Source organism: Pristiophorus japonicus, chromosome 20, assembly GCF_044704955.1.
Source record: "Pristiophorus japonicus isolate sPriJap1 chromosome 20, sPriJap1.hap1, whole genome shotgun sequence".
Lineage (NCBI taxonomy): Eukaryota > Metazoa > Chordata > Chondrichthyes > Pristiophoridae > Pristiophorus > Pristiophorus japonicus.
The window spans coordinates 15,066,396-15,089,129 of record NC_091996.1 but is presented as its reverse complement, the minus strand read 5'-3'; the positions used below and the strand labels follow the sequence as shown (position 1 = coordinate 15,089,129).

General features: G+C 38.7%; 1 protein-coding gene across 5 annotated transcripts in view; it reads right to left on the bottom strand.

Moving 5' to 3' along the window:
- ass1 (argininosuccinate synthase 1) overlaps positions 1-22,734 on the bottom strand; it is a 143,140-nt gene that overhangs the window by 68,782 nt on the left and 51,624 nt on the right. For all 5 annotated transcript variants that reach the window (XM_070863783.1, XM_070863785.1, XM_070863786.1 and 2 more), the window contains 2 exons: positions 8,813-8,883; positions 8,416-8,446 (listed from right to left, as the gene is read on the bottom strand). In XM_070863783.1, the coding sequence (XP_070719884.1) occupies positions 8,416-8,446; positions 8,813-8,883 (102 nt within the window). The remainder of the gene's footprint in view (positions 1-8,415; positions 8,447-8,812; positions 8,884-22,734) is intronic.

Sequence of the window (22,734 nt, the reverse complement as noted above, 5' to 3'; positions counted from 1 at the left end):
TTGGATTTAACACTATCCCTAATTTCCCTTGTAAGCCACGGTTGAGCCACCCTCCCAGTTTTATTTTTACGCCAGACAGGGATGTACAATTGTTGAAGTTCATCCATGTGATTTTTAAATGTCTGCCATTGCCTATCCACCGTCAACCCTTTAAGTATCATTCGGCAGTCTATCCTAGCCAATTCACATCTCATACCATCGAAGTTACATTCAATAAGGTGCCACACAAAAGGTTACTCCAGAAGATAAAGGTACGCGGAGTCAGAGGAAATGTATTAGCATGGATAGAGAATTGGCTGGCTAACAGAAAGCAGAGAGTTGGGATAAATGGGTCCTTTTCGGGTTGGAAATCGGTGGTTAGTGGTGTGCCACAGGGATCGGTGCTGGGACCACAACGGTTTACAATATACATAGATGACCAGGAAGAGGGGACAAAGTGTAGTGTAACAAAATTTGCAGATGACACAAAGATTAGTGGGAAAGCGGGTTGTGTAGAGGACACAGAGAGACTGCAAAGAGATTTAGATAGGTTAAGCGAACGGGCTAAGGTTTGGCAGATGGAATACAATGTCGGAAAGTGTGAGGTCATCCACCTTGGGGAAAAAAAAAACTGTAAAAGGGAATATTATTTGAATGGGGAGAAATTACAACATGCTGCGATGCAGAGGGACCTGGGGGTCCTTGTGCATGAATCCCAACATGCTGCGGTGCAGAGAGACCTGGGGGTCCTTGTGCATGAATCCTAAAAAGTTAGTTTGCAGGTGCAGCAGGTAATCAGGAAGGCGAATGGAATGTTGGCCTTCATTGCGAGAGGGATGGAGTACAAAAGCAGGGTGGTCCTGCTGCAATTGTACAGGGTATTGGTGAGGCCGCAACTGGAGTACTGCGTGCAGTTTTGATCACCTTACTTAAGGAAGGATATACTAGCTTTGGAGGGGGTACAGAGATAATTCACTAGGCTGATTCCGAAGATGAGGGGGTTACCTTATGATGATAGATTGAGTAGACTGAGTCTTTACTCGATGGAGTTCAGAAAGATGAGGGGTGATCTTATAGAAACATTTAAAATAATGAAAGGGATAGACAAGATAGAGGCAGAGAGGTTGTTTCCACTGGTCGGGGAGACTAGAACTAGGGGCACAGCCTCAAAATACGGGGGAGCCAATTTAAAACAGAGTTGAGAAGGAATTTCTTCTCTCAGAGGGTTGTGAATCTGTGGAATTCTCTGCCCAAGGAAGCAGTTGAGGCTAGCTCATTGAATGTATTCAAATCAGATTTTTAACCAATAAGGGAATTAAGGGTTATGGGGAGCGGGCGGGTAAGTGGAGCTGAGTCCACGGCCAGATCAGCCATGATCTCTTTGAATGGCGGAGCAGGCTCGAGGGGCTAGATGGCCGACTCCTGTTCCTAATTCTTATGTTCTTATGTACCTTTCTTTAAGTTCAGGACTCTAGTCTCTGTATTAACTGTGTCACTCTCCATCTCAATGAAGAATTCTACCATATTATGGTCACTCTTTCCCAAGAGGCCTCGCACAACAAGATTGCTGATTAATCCTCTCATTACACAACACCCAGTCTAGGATGGCCAGCTCTCTAGTTGGTTCCTCGACATATTGGTCTAGAAAACCATCCCTTATACACTCCAGGAAATCCTCCTCCACCATATTGCTACCAGTTTGGTTAGCCCAATCTATATGTAGATTAAAGTCACCCATGATAACTGCTGTACCTTTATTGCTCGCATCCCTAATTTCCTGTTTGATGCCATCCCCAACCTCACTACTACTGTTTGGTGGTCTGCAGCTCCCACTAGCGTGTTCTGCCCTTTGGTGTTCTGCAGCTCCAACTTGGTTTCCAAGTTGCGGAACTATGATAGACCAACAAGAAATATATAAAATACTACTATTTGGCAAGCCAATGGATCAAAGGAATTTTGCAATGGTTGGTGTTGAGAGCTGCACAAATTTTCAGAAGAATGGTGATGAATGTTGGATCACCAATAATCAGCAAGTTCCTAATCTCACCACACTGCTGAGTGGAGGCCAGATGCTTCCTTATAAGTGAGAAAGCAAGGAGGAAACACACCAAGATAAATGCCATGTCTTTTTATATACATTAGTTAATTAGTGATAGTTGCAGTCTGGATCTGAACAAAATCCAGCTCAGGTTTTGCCATCTTTAGAAAAGATGACTTCAGCAAAATCAGTGTCTAAAGGGCAACTTCTCCCTCCTAAAAATAAGAAATTATATGGCATGAATGGATATACATGATAAGTTTATGGCATTCAATTTCACTTCCCCCACCACATCCTTATAAATGTGTATGATCTCTCCACAAAAAGTTTCCATTTGTGAGCACTATAAAAAAAATCCAATTCGTGTGTGGAAATGTATTTTTTAAAGTTGCATTACACTGTTTTTTGTGCCCTTTTTGCCATAAAACAAAATGGAGTCCAGGACCTGCTAGAAACTTCTGCAACAGACAGTCTGTTTGCATAAACATGCTAACACTGACTGGAACTGCTGATAGCTGATTAATAGCCACCAGACAACATTAAAACTGTCTTGCTGAGATAAGTACCACCCATTGTGCTCCCCGGTATAGTCTATCGCTATACTAGACCTTAGAAGGACTGGTTAAAGGTTGTAAAGAAGCAGCACCAATTCACCCCCTAAGAGATACTCAAATTACCAGCCATTATCTCTTGTACAGAACTCATCCATAATATGCAAGAAGCCAAGTACCCAATCAACCACTATGGAAATCATGGGCCCAAATAACTGGCCAGGACAATCCTAAAACAATGAAAAGTCAGTAATAGCACATTATCACACCCTAATTGAGTCATTGCTGTCTGGCCCACCAAAATCACTCACAAAAGAGACATTTGAGAAAAATGTAAAGACAAGGATGTGGTAATCATGAACTCTTTATCTGTTTTCGCTGACTGCAAAGGCAGAACCAATACACAGGATGGAACCATAACTTGTTTTTTACTGTATAAATACTTTGTGAAACTGTATCATTTTGGGAGACATCACTTAGCCTTTGACTGAGTGAGACTCTTCCTTGCTGCAAGTAAAAATTAAAGGAACGTCTACCAGAGCAGATTACGTTAGAGTCGTATATTGAGAGTTGAGATTTCGACACGTGGCCCAATGGCAGCCAGACACTGCCCGACAGGAAGAGGCATTAAAACAGATTATTATTCTATTATTAGAATCCTTTTACTTGCTCTTTTGAAGCTAGAATAGACCAAAAGCATTCCCTTGCCTTTCTTTGCTGAAGCTCATAAGAGGGAACAATGTGAGGGGAAAAAAAAACAAAAGCCATGGCGAGCTCCAAATTACATTTTTAAAATGCATGTTAGACAGAAGGTAAAAGAAGCCATATGGGAAGAAAACCATTTTTATTGTCATCCATTCTGAAGTTACTTTAAATTGAGGCTGCAAATAATAACGCAAACTTTATCGTTTTAGAAATTTCAGTGGTGAGTGATGGAGAATCGGCTAGTGAATCACCCACACACAGTTCCTATAGAGTGGTTAATAGCTGGTACAAAACTGCCATTGCCATTTGGTTTGTGAACAGATCACCTACCCTCGTGGCCAGATAGTATGTTGCTGACTTTACTGCTGTTGATGAATTCCCTACAACTGCTGAATTATATGTGAATCATGGAGTCTGCAACAGGATCTAGTAGGGGCTGTGGCCCAATGTAATTGCTGCTCATAAACAGAGCACATCAGACAAAAGTCAGTTCAAATAGAATCAGACTTTTTGCTCTTAAATTTTATGTCATCTGACCATTCGATATTGAGCTTGGTTTCATAAACAGTTTTAACAATTCAAATGTGTATAAGTGGCTCCTCTAATTTACAATTTATTTCAAAAAAATTCTGAAAGATAGAGCAGCACATCAAATTACTCTTCAATATTTAAAAGGGCATAAAAACATGAAAGTGTAATTCATGCACAATATTTTACACTGATCAAGAGGCTGGGTTATTCTGATCAATTGAGATCAAGTCTTGTAATTAATCCAAGTTCTAAGATCAACTTTAACACAATCCAGCACTGCAGCAAATAAGATGCAAGCTGAAATTTTAAGTTGGAGGGACACCTACTATTTTGAAAACCCAAATGTTATAAAGAATTCTGATTAACTTTCTTGTTTTATTCTACCCTTGGGTGTTTCAACAGCAAACAGTGAATTGGTAACTGTAACAGGGAAGGGGTTCTGGCTTGAATGGGTTGAAGGCTTGTGTTTTAGTTCAACTCCATTGTACTGTCAGGTTCACAAACCTTTGCAAGCTAGCACCCCCAATTATGTCCTTGGCACTTAGTTTGAACTATTTCATTTTAAGACGAGATTGCAATGGTCATTAGTCACAATTCTTTGCAAATATTTTGCTAAACAAGATTGCAATACTGAGACACCCTCTAAATAACAGCATTAAATGACAAGTCAATCACAAAAAAGCTAAAACTCCTTCATTCAGAAATTATTATTTTTTTTTAAATCATGTAGTGGTAGAATATGGGTTTATGTCTACAACTCGCCACAAGTCAGTTCTTGACCATAGCCATACAACAAAGGGAGGTCCAGAACAGAGAGAAGATGCTCACTCTCCTGAACCTTGGGACAGGAATTAACTATGGTCTGCTCTGGTTTCTCTCCTGATAGCAGGAAAAGTACTGCCAGAGGCTTGGCTAGGAAACTGTGTGCAACACGAAGCAGGAAAGTAGACACATTTTTGGATATAATCAATTGCCATTTTTCTCCTTCTCTAGGCTTCCCTGGATCATAACTTGACCATGAGGACAGTCAAGTGATCAATTCAAACGCTTATGTCAATACAGCTATGGACTGGTCACTAAGATGTTTGAAAGTAGCGATGGTACATCAGCTGCAAATGTTCCTTCCTCACAGGGTAATAAACGGCTTTTACTTCATGCTTCCAGTGAGAACCAATGCCAGGAATGTGTGTATGGAAACATTGGTGCTGACCACGGCCTTACCATTTCATTGCACAATGTGTTTAAATGGGAACCAAGCAAGTTTCTTACTGATCCCAATCAGAGACCATAATATTAAATAAATCGGAAAGAGCTGCAATATTATACCTTGAAAAATATCTTTCAGCTGAAATGCCATGCTGTTATGTTATATCTGCAGGTACAGTTCCACTGTGTAATTTGTCACTGTAACTAGCTTTTTTTCTTCTGAGACACTCACTTCCCCATCTCAATCTGTTGACATTTTTGACACTCTGTCAATTGCAGTAAGTTGCGCAGTTATAAAAACTGCAGCATACATGTTCAGTTTAGAAAGAGTGGCATCATTTGTTTGTCTAAGGCAGACAGTGAACAACAAGGTACACAAGGGGGGAAAGCAGTTTTAGCAATTGTTGTATAATAAGTCAGCGTGACAGTATAATCAGTCAGGGACTGAGCAGATGCATTATATCTTATTCAAAGAGCCCAAATTTTTGCAAGTTAATCTGGATCCTTTAGATCATGCTGTGATTTCCATTAGGTTATTCATTGTTTTACAGATTGTAGCAGGATGCTACAGGAGAATTACTCCGCAACAATTTTTAAGTAATGCTTAAAAAAAAACACATGCTGAATGGCAATAAAGCCTAGAAGGAAAAATAATTTTCTTTATCGATTTGCTGGATGAGTTTGATGTTCCAATCTCTGTCATTTTGCGAATGTCACACAATTACTATCAGTGACCTTTACTGGTAACCGTAGGGTTAATGCTACCTACCATGTACTGAGCCAAGAAAAACAAATTAAAGAGAACTGATGCGAACATATTGAATTGAAATTAGACTTACTGTATATAGGTTTTATTTAAACACAATAACCAGTCTCTTCCTGCATATAGAAAGTTTACTTAAATTATTTTTTCCTCTTTACCAAACATTGAAAGAAAAATTCAGATTGTCTCCCATTTGAATCTGACCCTAACTACTTCTTAAAATGAAAATATACCACCGCTCGATCAGCTTTCCTTGATTGCTCGGTGTTCTGCTTGCTGTAGTTCAAAAAAAAACAAATCGTTTTGTACAATGTATCACTGCGTTCCATTTAGCCCTCACTGTAGGAGGCCAGACTGCAATGTCAGCCTCAGAGAATCTGAAGAAAGTCTACCCAGAAAGGGGTGAAGAGAAGAAATTGGAGGCAAATGGGCCGTGAACTAAACCATCATGTAGAGCTATCGATGCTGATAACATTTATTCAATCGCCTGATATTGTTGAGCTTGGTCTGAATGAAGTCTTTCAGGGTGCTGCATGAAGTTAAAGCAAGTAAATTTCTATCTTTTTCTGCATTAGCTGCCTCATTGCCCTTCAATCGGCCTCACAAAAGCAGAAAATGGTTATACCATCTGCTTTCAATTCTCTGTAGCCAAATGTTCTTGTTGCGCCACTGCACACATTCAGAACAGTTCCCCTCCCCACCCCACCAGTCCCCCACCACCACCACCTTTACCACCAAGTATTAGCCTTCTGGGCATGCTTAGGGTACCGCTGCAAAGCAAATAGGCCTGATCAAAGAAGTTTGTGTTCATCAAAATTTAAAAAAAATCTTTTTAAACTCTTAAGACCGATTACAATTGGGTTGATAAAAATATAAATTTAATTCCACCTCCTCACTCCAATAAGCGTTACAAAAATCAGTAAACCTCGAAGCAACGCAGACAAGGGCGGCAAAAGCTGCAATTTCTTCAATTAAACAGGAACATAATTGTGCTAATTTGTACTTGTAGGACATATATGATTAGCTATTAATTAGAACACTTCCAAATGTATAACTGTCAATTGCTTTTAATCGAAAGAAAATCCAAGCCAGATGAATTTTGTTTTGTAAAAATATATTTTTTGAAAGATCCCCAGGACATGAGTTGCTGCACTCTGATCGTTACCAACAGTTCCCCATCACTAGGAAACAAGTAGCTTTGATTAGACCAGGAGTTATAGAAAAGTAAAAAATACACCATAATTATATGCACTTAAGGTGTGCATTGAAAATAGTTTACATTTTACAGTTATTTCTAGCAGCACAAATTCAGATTAGCTGTTGATCTCACATCAGGACTAATTAGAAATGAACTACTGCACAAGAAACGGAATCAGTTACTGTTTACTCAGCTACAGTTTACTCCTTTACTGTTCCAGCAAGACTTAGCTTGTTTCATATTGGGGTAGAAATTCCATGCATTGCACCAGTTTTTCAGGCATAAAACATCCAAATTTAACAATGGGACAATCTGCACAGGCACTGGTCCCACTGTTAAATACGTAGGGCCCCACTCTTAGGTGACCCCTTGAATATGTAAATAAGGACCGCAACACCTGTGAGGACCCCTTTCAGAAACTTGTCTCTGATGAATGAGGCAGGCGTCAGTGCTTGACCCACTCAAGAATCTTCAGCAGTCCCAGCGGCCACCAACTGAAGGTCGGTTGTGAAAATCTTCCAATTAAAAATTGTAACTGTGGACCTGCATTTGTCCCTGCCTCACCCCGTAAGCCCATCCCAAATCAGTAATTTTCCCTATATTAGAGAGTATTGCACTCTGATGTGTTTCAAGGCAATAAAACATCTCAAGGTTGGGATGATGTTAAACCATTCAAGCTTCACTCTTGTGCTTTGTGCCATTCACCGTCTTGTATCATATTCTAGCTTGTGCGTATGCACATAAACACAAACACACTTCTTAAACCAAGTGCTTTGTCGTTAATTTTTAAAGCGTGGCTTCACAGTTCCACAAAGTGTAGCACACAGATGTAAAAACTTTCCTTAAATGTTTAGTAATCAAAAGGCAACACGTTACATCATTTGAGGTCAGCTTTAACCTTGTAAATATTTCAAGCAAAGTTTCATTACTGCAAAATGTATTTCCCTCCAGATTATATAAAACCCATCAGTAGCTTCCCCCCCTCTCTAATACAAGTGAGTAAACATGCTAGTAAAATCAGATAAAAGCCTGTAGTGAAGACATGAAAATGGCTAATGGCAGTGGAAAAGCCAGTCTATTGGCTGCGACTGCTTCGAAAATTGTATTAGTTCATGACCTTCGATCAAACAAGACCCTACATTTCACAATGAGAGAAACCACTGCTGCAAGCTGCCAACTTTGAAGCGCTCCTCTGTGAATGTGGCTCATCTGTCTAATTGCTTCTTTATTGTTTCGATGTGACATTGTATTGTACAATGTCACATAGAATGTTTCCCTCCCCATTGATCTCAGCAGCAATAAAAAGCTTTAAAACACAGATGATAATACTACCAGGGCTTGGCCTTGCCATTCCCCCTTACCCCCATGAAATTTCAAATTACGGGTCACACACATAACACATTATAAGCATATTTGAGAGTATTTCAATGTCATGAAATATTACCTTGGGGTTTTCCAGGATCCCAGACTCATAGCTGTGGGAAAACATAAAATCAAAGTAAACAACAAGAATAATGTTTACTGTGAAAAAAAAGACGATATTAAGATGGCAAGTATTTGAAATGAATAAATTACTCAGCAGAAATTAAAATAAAAATGAATGCTGGAAATTTGGAAAGAATAGAAAATTGCTAGAAAGACACAGCAGGGTCGTCAGTGTCTGAAGAAGAAAAGAAATAGTCGCATTTTAGGTAGAGTCCCATCAGCAGACAGGTTCTGCCAAAGGGTCACCACTCAAAATGCTAAATTGTATTTACTCTTTCAGATACTGATGGACCTGCTGTGGAGTTCCAGCCTCATGCCTTTTTTTAAATTTCACTATTCAGTGCTCAGTTTCTTACCTGATGTGCATGATGTTAGCGTCCATACTCCAAGGGCTTTTGGGAGTGACGGGAACAGGAATGTCATGTGCCTGTAATCAAAAAGGAAATGTATGATCATTCGGGAAATCTTAAACCAACGTCCACTATACAGTCCTGCTAAGAGCAAGTTACATTCTTTACAATAAATGTGCCACACAATGTTTCTGCAACTCAATAAAAGATGAAGAAACTGCTCACAGGGAAACAAAAGTTCAGATTTGTCTTTTTAAAATAAAGTTGGTGCCTTCATTAAAAAAGCAGAGAGGAATTTCATAAGCATCTTACATTTTTGCTATTATAACATTGCAGTGTCATTTCAACCCAAAATTGCCCTCCAAATGAGTATAATGAAAATAAATCATTTTAAGTTTTTGTCCCATTTCTGTACTCTCCACATTACCTTGCTGTTGCTCATTTTAGAGCATCACCAGTGCCTTGAAGCCACAACCCCATGCCCAAAAAGAAAGTTATTACATGGCATTTACAGCACAAAACAGACCATTTCAGTGCCAGTGTTATGATCCACACGAACCTCCCTCCCACCTTACTTCATCTAACCCCCATCAACATATCCTTTTAATCCTTTCTTCCTCGTGTACTTATCGAGCTTCCCCTTAAATGCATCAACACTGTTCACTTCAACTACTCCATCTGGTAGCAAGTTCCAAATTCGACCACTCTCTGTGTAAAGACATTTCTACTGAATTCCCTATCATACAAAGACACAGCAGCTAGTATGTGCAGAGGTTTGACATTGTACTTGCTGCACCTAGTTATTTGTTTTTCCACCTTGTAGAACTCGAACTGCCTGAACTGACTGGCCTAATATATTTTTTGTGGCTAATAGTTTTGACTAATTGTTTGGCATGTGCCATTTCCAGCTGTCAAATTAAGTCCTGCTTTAAAAGCCACACACTGCTCATCAATTTCCCCTCAAGGTTCACTGCTGCACTGGTTACAAACTAGTAAGAAATGATCTCTGAATTACAGACAAGCTCCAAGGACTGAACAAAAGATTACACAGGGGAACTTAATGGACTGAACAGTACATTAAAGAGGAATCTTCAATTGAATTATTTAATATTTCGAGTACTTTCTGGTCATTTTTAATATACACAAATGTAAGGATAATTTTCAAGTTCCCAAGAGACAATCAACATCTGTTTACAAGGATGTTGGGGGAGGGGGTGCAGGGGGAAGAGGATGAAATAAAGACATGATGCAGAGATGATGAGTATCTATTCTTGTGAACTGATACGATTTCCCAACCTCCCACTGCGGGGCTCCTCCTTCAGATCACAGACAATACACTGAAGCATAGATAACAAACAACATTATGAAGTAATTCATTACTCTGGCCCCAATTATCTCTAATCACCGCGGCAGAACAGTACCCCTGGTGACCAGGGCCATCAGCTCCCGAAACCCAGTCTTGCAGAAATGCCACCAGCTACTGAGGCAGACAGAAAGAAAGCTTTAGTGTGGAACCTTTCACATGAAAACAAGCTTCAATGATGAATAACACTCGGACACTGCTCCAAAAAAAAAAGATACTATTCATAAGCCCTGTGCTGAAGTGAAAAAGTTATTTAATTCTTTTCCTATTTTTAGAGTTATACAATTCCATTCAAACATACCTCAACATTGCCTCTTCCTTCTAAATTCACTAGATTTTCAAAAATAAACTTCACCACTCAGGCACTTTGAGATGTAAATTATTTTTAAATAGGCAGTCAAGTTTGAATTCCCTACCCTGTTAAAGCAGAAACATTTCCACCCTACGTATTCTACAAGGAGTAGATTTACTTTAAAAAAAAATTTAGTAAATAAATGTTTATTCATAAGCACAAAATATTTTTTAATGCTGCTATTTGGGAAATGAATTGTTTTTTGCCTTGTGGTATTATGAATTATATTGTCTCTGGTCTACTTGTGCACACACGATCTCAATCAGGAGGGTGGACAGGCATCGGTTTTAATCTATAACCCAGTATGCAGAGGAGCCCATGGAATGTTGGTTATAGCAGAGATCAGAAAACAGTACAATTTGGTTAATTTGGCAGAGAACAAGCATCATACTTGGGACCCTCTGGGCTACACAGTTCAGTGCAATACACACTGTATTTACCCAATGAACAAAGTTTTATTTTATTACATCAACATACAGTTAAGAAAATTACACTGCTCAAGTGAGACAAATACTCAGACTTCAGATCCAAATCAGGAGTTCTGAATCGAGCAAATTTGGAATCTAAAACTACTTTACAGCTCAAGCCAGTCAGGTGATGAGGTCTACAGTCATTTTGGACAATAGTGAGACCGTCAGATTTAGGCACAAGTATGAAGAGGGTTCAAGTTATAAATGGTCACTGGAATGTTTCCATTACTTGGTACTTGTCAGAAAAGAAAATAACCCATACTTTAGTAATCTACAGCAGTGATGCAATGACCTCACTGACAGAGATGACTAGCGATGCTTTCTAAAATGGAAAAACTGAAGAAACTTTGAAATACTTAAAGGTTGCAGCAGCCAAGTTGACCTACGGAGCAATGACATTAGCTGCCTTGCAGAACACATCTCTGATCTGCAAAGTTAGTTACTTTTTCCATGTTTCGAAAATTATGTCTTTCTAAACCCTACCAATAATTCACAAGGAGTCTTGTTATTTTGAGTTCAGGACTCACATCATTGCAGGCAGAAATTATATTTCACAGCAGTAGAGAAAAGAAATAGAACAATCTTGGACAAATAACACCAAAGCAATAAGCTGATCTGATAGTAGACATCAGGGAAAAGTTCTGCTTTTAAGAGGTGCATTTACAGTAGAAAAGTTATTCCCCCTCCCACACACATACACTCTAAACTGGAAAGGCTCACTGTTCATATTCCGTTTTCCACCCTCAGCTATGGGCACTTGTTTAGTTAAGATCAGGAGAGTGGGGTCCTTGCCCTGGATGCCATTGTTTGTACTGCTAAAATGGGCTCTCTTATCCCAAAGGTAGAATGTACATCACTCTCCTCAGTCTGAACTAAACAAATGTAAAAGTGCCTTAGAGCTCCGGTCACCTCTGGTACCAGGTCACTAAAATAAAATGAAAGCAATAAAACAAGCTACCTACATTTACCTTATTATGTGCATGCAAAGATTTTAAAAAGTCATTTTGTTCCAACTCCGTGCCTGGTCTCTGCAAGCATGTACCTACCATAGCCAACAAAAGCCTCTGCTACACCGCACCCGAACTGGGCATCAGGAGTAGTGCGAGAGCAGTCTGATGATAGTACCTTCTTGCCACTCACCCGGAGGAAGCGGTTGGCCTTTGCTGAGCATTACCAAGATTGGGAACTCAACAACATACAAAAAAAAAATTGGTGAAGGAGTGGACAGTGGCAACAGGTAAAAAAGAAAAAAAAAATAGGAGCAAACATACTATTTTACAACATCTCTAGATTCAGTGGTGCTTTAACTGACAACTGTACTAAAAGAAGAACCACATTTCTCAGAAGAAGCATCTCACAATGGAATGTAGTGGGAGAAATGGCAGGGTAGTCTAAACTGGATGGTACCTCACATCTCTTCGTGGTTTTGACAGAGGCCTGGAAGAAAGCTCTGCCCAACTTCTCAGTAACAGAGAAGAGAAAGCAGGCAGAGTAAGCAGGAATAAAATTACTTTAGAAATAAATGTGGTGAATGCTTAATGCAGTTTTATGAATTTTTTTTTGCTGCTATTTCAATGAAGGGTTCACCCATGGAATGGATTTTATTTAACACCTTTTCCTCCCTTTATTGATACTTTTTGTATGGAATTCTTTTTTCTGCTATTTTAAACAGAGGAAGCTTGGGTCCTTGGAGAGTAATGCCAAAACAGCATTTCTGCATTGCTGCCTTGTTTTTATATTTGAAGTCTGTTGGCAGTCTAAGTGCAGATAAATTGAATCTAGAGGAGGCTGTTCAAACCCAGGTCTGGAGACTCATGAAAAGTGGGTCTTCACTGCTACCAGAACAACATAGGTTGGGTGATTTACACCGGGGAGTTCCTTCGACTGCACCAAGACTATGGAATTGACAGCACCACAGGAATACAAGAGTGCCTTGTGATTCAAGCTTCAGTGGTTCTCACTAGTTTGAAAGACTGTATAACTCACTTGCCGTTATGGGTCGTTTGCACTCATGAACTCACTCCTATAATAAACTGCAGCTGTCAGTAATATCCTATAGATTTGTTCTAGAATAAACATGAACAGATAAGGTCATTAATGGCTAATGAGTTGTTAATGAGTTGTAGTTGGACAAATGCAGTTGTGTATTATTGTTCCTCGACAATAAATGTTAAATTAGTAGCTATTTACTTGATGCTTTTACCTGGCCCGATTTCCCCCCCCCCCAAGCAGTTTTGTATCAGCTCTGAGTGGTGTCAACAGGTTACCCACTGTTACAAAGTGTCTTCCTCATGTCACAAGAAGATGGAGCAATTGTTAATGCTTGAGCAACCAAGCCACTGAATGGTTCATTAGGTTTCAAGAGGTTGTTTTTGCATTGAATGCCTTTTAGCTTCAATGGGCTGTTATCATTAGCACAGGGTGCAGCCCCAAAGAGGTGGTCTCAGGTCTAGTATGGACACAGTCTGGGGCAAAGAAGCAGTTACTTCCACCCACGTTTGCTTATTTAAAATGGCAACTCGCAGTTCTTGTGATTTCAGTTTTTTTAATGTTTTATAAACTGTGGGGACTATCGTGACCTGCAAGTGTTTGACTCTTTATAAATTCCATGGGTATTTTACATTTGAAAAAAGGTCATAGATAAATCAAACTGGAAATAATAATTAAAGTGAGTAATAGGAAACACTGAATTTTCATATATACATTTAAGTGCATGAATTCAGGATTTTAGAATTTGTATTCTCAAATTAAATTCCCCATTTCCTGACACATTTGTCTATACAGGTATAACAAGTGACTGTACTTCAAAACAAATTCATTGCAGGTGAAACGCTTTGTGACATTCCAGAGAGACAGAAGACACGTTAGAATTTGAAAAATGAATTTTTTTCACAAAAGATTTGCACATTTAATTGTGCTTCAGTTATTGGGAAAAATTAGTTAAATGAAAACTCTGCACATGTTTAGCATTGATCAGTTTTTCTGTGCAGCAGTTGCCTATTTCTGTGGAACACATACATCAACTATTATATGGATTAAGTACAAATCAAATCAAAATAGTAATGTGGTTTAGACAAAAGCTGTCTAAAGTTGAAACAAAAACAGAAAATACTGCAAACACAACCTCTCTGCCACTGAAAATTAACATTTACAAGTGTGGAGTCTTTTTCCTTCAGATTTTAATTACTGTTGGAAGATTTAAAAAATAAAAGAAATGAATTTTTTGTTTTTTTCTTTGTCTCTTATCTCTTTCTCTTAATCCAATCTTTCTTCATCTCTCTAATTCACTTTCTATACCCGAATGAATTCAGTATTCTAACTGAAACTTCCTGGTTCAGACTCTGTGCCGCTCATTAATAATTCTTCAATCTGATTGGTGAAGGAGATACACAGTTGATTCCTTGTTCACATAGGTCCCAGATGCCCTGTAGAGGGCGCTGTCCTTTTTGGATGATTGGCTGACAGCAATTTGCCATGCAAAAGCCCATTGAACATCTACGGGCAAGTACAAGTCTAACAAACGTTCGCTGCTCAGGGCAAAATCCACTTCATTTGTGCCCTTCTCCTCCAGATCTGGAAACCATGTGTAATACATCTGCCATTCTTCTCACTGACATAAATCCTTTGTATTACTTTCAAGGATGTCATGATCTGATTTTTGTGTTATGTTTCTGCAGGCTCGCACTTCTTAAATTATAATTTTGCCAGTGCACAAATCCTAGGTTTCACTGATCTACATAATGCATTCAACTGAATTTGATGGGTTAAAACATTAAAATAATACTGCTTTGACTTTTTCCACTGCTGGCAGGCCATAATATCTATCAGCACATGCAGATTATTCTCCTGTAATTAAGCACCATTGCACCAGTGACATTTGTGCTATCAATCCATTACCCAACACTTGGGATGTTCAGGATGGGGATTAACAGGGGGCCCTTCTTGTGATTTTCCCATCCCTGAAGTCAGTGAATGTGCCCATAATTTTCCAATATGCACTGGTGGGGAGTACTGTTTCTTTATTTATAGTATTATCCCCATATTGTCTAAAGTAAAGGGGTAATGAAGTACTAATGTTGAGGAGATCCCTTGCCAACTCCTGTGTACGAGCAGCCAAACTAACTCACTGCCGCATTTTGTACAATACCATCTACAACCATTCGTAAACACACAGCATCATTTAGCATGTCATAACATCATGATATCCTTAGCAAGTAAGAAAGTAAATAGGATAGAGACAGATCAAACCACATTTCTGGCGGTTTACTCAAGCAGTAATTATTTAAATCACATATACAGCTACTCATTTTCTACTTTAGCCTATTTATACATTGGACTGTAAACTTAAAATAAATGTTAAAAATACATAGTAACCTTTCATAATTTCTAATCACCTGATGAATTTTAAATTGAAGAATGTTATTTCAACTCCAAGAAAACAATGTCAAGCATTATTGTCATTTTGTGCTGATGATTGGTCATGTTTATTAAGTGAATAGCTGAGCTTTACAGGTTAGTAGGTCACAAGCTCAATTTCTGGCGAGACAGTTAATCTCAGCTGGAGTGCGCCATGGGCAAGGGGGAAAATTAGCCAGGAATCTTGTTCCTATTCTGATTTGTTGAAAGAAACTGTGCACTTGTGCAGTGAGTGTCGACAGGCCGTTTTGCCAGCGACATCATAACCAAATCTGATGTCCAACTGCATCTGTATTACAACTGTGTTTGGTTGTGATGTTTCTCATGATCAAAGCTGCCATCACGCACCATCTAGGCTCACACATGAAGAATAACTATTTGAGTCAGAGATCAGTGATTACATATCACCTGTGAAATCCTACTCTATGGAGGAGGGGAGAGGGTAAAAAAATAAAAATCACCATAGCCAAACCCAATCATATCATGAACCAATGTCCTATGTCCATACTTTCAACAATCAGGAGTGGAAACAGTTTTGTTTTCCTGAACAGTGACTGAGTTTCTTTTCTCCTCCTTCCAAGAAATAAATTAAATAAGGAAATAACTTGCATTTATATAGCGCCGTTAATGATGTCAGGACACCCCAATCCCCAGCCAATGAATGAGATTTTTTTCTGAAGTGTAGTAAGCATTGTAATGTAGGGAAACATTGCTGCAATTTGCACAGAGTAAGGGCCCACAACCTGAGTGTGTGGTCGGGGCCTCAATTTAATGTTGCATAGTTCACTGGTGATGCTACGTTTGCCAATATTATGCACATTCTATCTCGAAAGGTTTAACACGTTGGAGACAGCTCAGAAAAGAACTAAGGTGATCTGGGGAGTTAAAATTCCTCGGTGTGTGCTTTTAAAAAATATGTATTCAGCGCTGCCAACAGGAACCACATCGTCATCATAGAACGCCTGCAGAATTCTCTGTGCCTGAAGCACTTTCACACAGGTAGGAAGATGGTTTATTTAATCTTTTCTTTGCTTATAAATGTTTATTCAGGTTGGATTTATTTGTATAATATTTGTATAAGTATAAATAAGGATTTATTATAGAATTTAATGACTTCCCTTCCCTCCCCCTCCCCCTCCCCCCCCCACCTCGTTCTGGACGCCTAATTTGTAACCTGCGCCTTATTTTTTAATGTGTAGAACAGGTTTTTTCAGTTCTACAAAAATCTTCACTTGCTCCATTCTACTTTAGTTTGGAGTACGTTTTCACTGTGGAAGCTTTCAAATCAGATGTCAGTGGCCGGACACGCCCCCTTTTGCAGAAAAAATTCTGTTCCAAAGTAGAACTGTTCTACCTGACTAGAACTGCAGAAAAAAAAATGTGGAGAATTGCGATTTCTAAGATAGTCCGTTCTCCACCAGTTGCTCCTAAAAATCAGGCGCAAATCACGTGGAAACTTGGGCCCTTTGAGTTAAGAAATTCTTCCTCATCTCAGTCTTAAATGGCCGATTCCTTATCCTGAGACTGTAATCCCTGCTTCTAGACTCTCCAGCTAGGGGGAAACAACCTCAGCATATACCCTGTCAATCCCCCTCAGAATCTTATATGTTTCAATGAGATCACCTCTCATTCTTCTCGACTTTTCTCCCCCATTCCTTTGAATGCTATTAATCAGCTGTAGACTAGGAACAGCCTCCATAGCTTTCTGACAACAGATTTTGTATAACAGTTTACACCTGATAATTAAAATCATTTTTACACTAAAAAGCAGAATTATTCAATAATCCAAATTAAGCAATGTAAATAAGAGATAAAAATTTATTGCCAAGAATTGAATCATAATTTGAATTAGGCAGAAGGTACTAGAAGTACCCCCTTCTTCCAAGCATGAACTGTGTGCACAAACATCCCTTTCACTTGCCTGATTTGTCTACCTTACTTGCGATACAGAATGTGTTCTGATCACATTGTGATTCACTGAAACTTCTAAACAACTCATTATCCAGCAATTAACTTTGTGTTAGTTAGTTAATTATCTTTGTTGCCTTTAATAAATTTCTACTCAAACTGTATCTGCCATCTCCTCTTCAGATGTTACATTATATCTTACCAATAATGATAGTCCTGCTGAGCTAGGCGAAGGACTATCTGTCAAATATTCTACACTCTCCTAGTTCTTTTCTTGTCCAGCTTCTGCTTGTAGCCATGTTGTCTAGTTTGCCTTCAAGTAATTTATAAACAAATATTCAACATTAGAAATTTACAGAAAATCTTTGCATCAACTAGCTGAAAGAAACCCAATGCAGTTCAAAACTGTAACAAAATGACATTACTAAAAGGCTTAAGAGCTTGAAAGTCTAAAAGTTAAAATGCACATACCAACATTTTTTTTTAAATAGTCTGAAGAGTAATGTATATCTCTGAATGATTACAAGATTAATATAGTCAAGATGATATATAGAATAATGCAAACCTTGGAGTGAATTACAATCCGATCATGGGTATCATGTGATTTATACAGGAAATAATGGATGCCCAAGAGTGATTGCAAGGCAGTGTGTGAATTGAGGGGTACAGTTGCCAAACAGGAGAACAAAGCATAAGCAGTATATAATAATCAACTGAAATTACAGCCTTGAAATCACTCTCTATTGCTTATATTTTACATATACTTCCTATGCCTAAACATATGCACACATAGTTTCAATTCTAGCTGGGCACAGAATGTTAATTCTGCATTTTGTCACTTTTTGGTCTTAGCAGTATTTGTACATGCACTCTGTAGACTGGATGGGCGACAATGTCTACACTTGAGAATTAGTACTTCTGATGTCATCAGTATAGATTGAGAAATAAATGAGAAATTCTACATTCGCTATATATCAACTATTAGTTAGGAAAAATATTACAAGTAACAACTTGCATTTATAACTTGCACCTTTAAGTAAAATTTCCCAAGACGCTTCACAGGACCATGAACAAACAAAATGACACCAAACCACCCAAGGAGTCATTTGGACAGATGACCAAAAGCTTGGTCAAAGAGGAAGGTTTTAGGGAGCATCTTAAAAAGGAGGAAAGAGGTAGCGAGGCAGGAAGGTTAAGGGAGGAAATTCCAGAGCTTGGGGCCTAGACAGCTGAAGGCAAGCCACCAATGGTGGCGCGATTAAAATCGGGGATGTGCAAGAGGCCAGAATTGGAGGAGTGCAGAGATCGGAGGGTTATAGGAGGTTAAAGATGGAAAGGGGAAAGGCCATGGAGGGATTTGAAAACAAGGATGAAAATTTTTTAATCAAGGTGTTGCCGGACCGAGAGCCAATATAGGTCAGCGAGCACATGGATGATGGGTGAATGGGATTTGGTGCAAGTTACGATCCGGGCAGCAAAGTTTTGGATGAGCTCTCAGTTTATGGAGAGTGGAAGATGGGAGGCTGTCCAGGAGTGCATTGAAATAATCAAGTCTAGAAGCTGCAAAGGCATGGATGGGGCTTTCAGCAGATGATGAGCTGAGGCAGGAACTGAGACGGTGATGCTATGGAAGTGGAAGTAAACGGCCTTGGTGATGGAGTGGATGTGTGGTCAGAAGCTCATCTTGGAGTCAAATACAACATCAAGGTTGCAAACGGTCTGGTTCAACCCAAGGCAGTGGCCGGGGAGAGAGATGGAGTTGGTGGCGGGCACCAAAGACAATGGCTTCAGTCTTCCCAATATTCAGTAGGAGGAAACATTTAGGACACTTTAAGTGTTTAATTTGGCATGACCTGAAAAAGCATCCCTTCCATCCCCCTATTTAAAATACAATTAAAAATATGGAACATTATTGCTGTGATTGAAACCATTTTCTGCTTGCAATTTTTGTTACAACAATTGTCAATTTGTGGAATATTTTTATATATCTGATGCAATTGCTGTATTCAAAGTGTTGACAGGATTCTCAGGGGTTTGAGTCAGAAATGGCTGATGCAATGGTATTCAGGAGAATATTCTCCATAGATGCAAGAGCACAATCAGATTTGGTTTTGTTCCTTTTCACAATAATTGTTAAGAGGAACAATCAAAATATTGTTTAAGGTAAATATATATATTTCTGTAAATCAATGGCTACTAATGCATTATTTGTAGCAACCAGACACTAATGACAAAATGTGAAATTTATACAAAAGGTGCAAGAGGTAGACAATATTTTGGCAGACCCAGGTCTTCGCTTGTATATAAGAATTTCAGCAAACAGATAAACCAACATGGATTGAAGATGTTTTTTCTAAGTAGCAAAAATAAATTGGCTCCATCACTGTTGTCATGGTCGAGACTACAGGGACCATTTTAACTGGGTGGTTTACATCTTCTATACTTTGGTGACATTGTGACTAGCTGAGTGCTTGGGCTTAGCACATGATTGTATCTGTAGCATAAAAATGGAAGGGAAAGAATGACTAAAATTTTAAAAAATGCAATATTTTGCATTTAGTTGCCCCTGGTATAAAGAAACAGTAATGGCAAAACAGAAGTGAAATCAAGAAAGTAAGTCTATTGATGGATTCAAAGGTTATGAGCTAGAAGAGCAGTTTGTCACGTAAATCAAGTTGAGATCTTCATCATATACATTTCTATCCATGCTTTTGTGCAACATACATTAGGAATAATATTTTTGTGTTATTTAACATGATTACTGAAGATTTAAAATGTGATTATAGGAATTTAATCTGCAGGAGAAAAATCATAACACTCACTCTTCACTAGTCCTTCCCTTGTTATACAAGTTCCATGTTCTCCTACAAACCTTGTCTGCCCTCTTGTGACTCTCAGCTATTACTGCAGATATATGAACTTTGCCTTTTTTTCAACAGCTACAGTGAAATGTGTACATGGTTGCTGTGTGGCAACATATTTTTGTTGACTATTTTTAATGTTTAAAAGAATAGTCCATTAGATTAAACAATGCAAATTGATAATTTACTCACAGTTCAATGGAAAATGCTGAACTTTTAAAAACTGTTTGATGTGCCATAAATAACTAGTAATTTAGGTTTGTGCATATATTGTGTACATGCCTCCACATGCACTGTATTACTCGACGTTTTGGAGGAAAGAACACCTTCCAACACATGCAATGAGAATAACATGATAGTTTTATTTATGGCACACAGTCTACTAGCCTGGGGGTGATGGCAGGGTTACACCAATCAGTAGGTGTACTGCCTTTTCAGTGTGCATCACTAGAGCCAATTTAATACAACTAGAGTGCCAATTCAGGTAGATCTTGGGGACGAGGGTATAGCTGACTTGGAGAGACGTGCAGTTTCAATGCAATTTTACTCTGCTACAAATGGTTCTAAACCAGGATAAATATTAGATTTAAATCAGAGTAGAGACTGAAGTCACTCCCAAATATGGTCAGTCGATAAGGTTTCAATGGATTTAAGAATATGTTTGCAAGTGCTGATGACAGAAGGGATGAAAGAAAAAGGAAAAGCTGTAATGCAGGGGACATACCCAAAACGCCACGGCCTGTATTTTCTCCCTACAGATGTTGATAGAAAAGTTACTAAACCCAAGAGTGTGAAGCTTATTTAACACACACTTGATGGGTAATCATGCTTGGTTTTATGACTCTCTGTGCAGCTACTTACATAGTACTGCCAGCTCTTGATACATGGCTTTCAAACAGCTGGTGGTAGCCCCAAAGTAAGCTTGCCAGATTTGCTAAAGTTGAGACCTGGAGAGTCACGGCTATATAAAATGGTCTTCCTAGCCACCAAAGTCTTGTGCATCAGGAGCTAACAGCACTAACTTAATCCAAAATAAAAGGCAGCTAAAAGCTACGATATAGCTCCGTGGTATTCAGGCTCAGTAATTCTTTTGAGTTAGGACACTAAACTGCAACATCCAAAATCTTGGCTTAACCAATATTCAACATATAAATTGACATTGAATAAAGGACAATTGATTGACATTTTTACCATTATTTGATTTTAAAAGTAGAAAGAGGAATTTCTGATCATTTAATTCATTATTTTATGTTGAAAACAACTAGTGATAGAATGTGTATTGTGAATAGAATCCCTATAATTAGAGTTTGAGTTAAATTTTTCACCCTTTGTTTTTTTTTGGTCACATTTAACCATTTTAGCAAAATAATTCTCCAAAATGAGGTTTATAAATTGCTGGTCTCAATACGAAGCCAAAAGCTGGTGTAACTAATGGGTTTTGAAATTACATGGAATACAGTCTGTCCTGATGCTTTTATCTAAAGTAATGATGTTGCAAGGCTGTTGGCCAAATGCTTAGAGATTTACACAAAGACCTGCCCAATGACCAAGCAGACAGGAAGCTGAAAATCTCAAAAGGTGGTCAGTCAACATCTGAAGAAAGAATAGCCAGGTGAACATTTCAGACGTACAATGATCAGAAGTTCTGGGGAAGACATACACCTAAAGCATGAATTTGTCTTTTCTCTTCACTGATGGTGACTGACCTGCTGTGCATTTCCAGCATTTTATGTTTTTAGTTCAGATTACCAGCATTTGAAGCTTCCCCCTCCCCTGCTTTGTTACTCCCCAAGCATAGAATTTTATTTCAAAATGTTACTTCTGTTTGCAGTAGTCATTGCTACTCCTTCCAGTGTATATAAAATTCAAAAAATGAAATCTTTTATCCTCGTCTTGTTTTATTAGTGCTTTCTGGTTTAAACTACAATCACTTATCCGCTAAGCTCCAAATACACCATTCAGTACACTTTTTCCTTCCCAAGTCCAAACTCAACTCTTTCCTGCCCAGCACTTCAAAACTGCTGAACAACTTCACTTTTCTTCTACATAGCACAGGTTTCAAAAATCCAAGTTTGGTGTCCCCTATGCAGTATTTCTTTATTTATCTCATACTCTGCAGCACCATTTGCTACATTCTGGGGCCTCCTGAGGCAAGTGGGTGCCCAAGAGGTCCTGGGTACCTGTTCATTTTATAATTGAAGTCACCTTTCTTTAAGCTCATGAACTTTGACAGGGTCAGCCCCAGAGTACATCACGGCATTTACACTGGGATGTTGAACCTGTGGGCTTTTGGGTCCCATGTTTATAAACAACTTTAATTATGCTCTTAACTTAAGCCCCATGTTACAAATTTGTAACTCACTCGCAGGTACCTACCATTCTATACACACACTATAAGAATCACATATGACTTCAATACACAAGATAAAATTTAGACTGACTATCCATTCGTGCACAATACATTTCCTCTAAATTGGATAATGTTGGTATTGGAGATGTATACACTTGTTATGTATTAATGCTTGGGGGTCAGCAGACAAATTGTAATGACTCAAGAG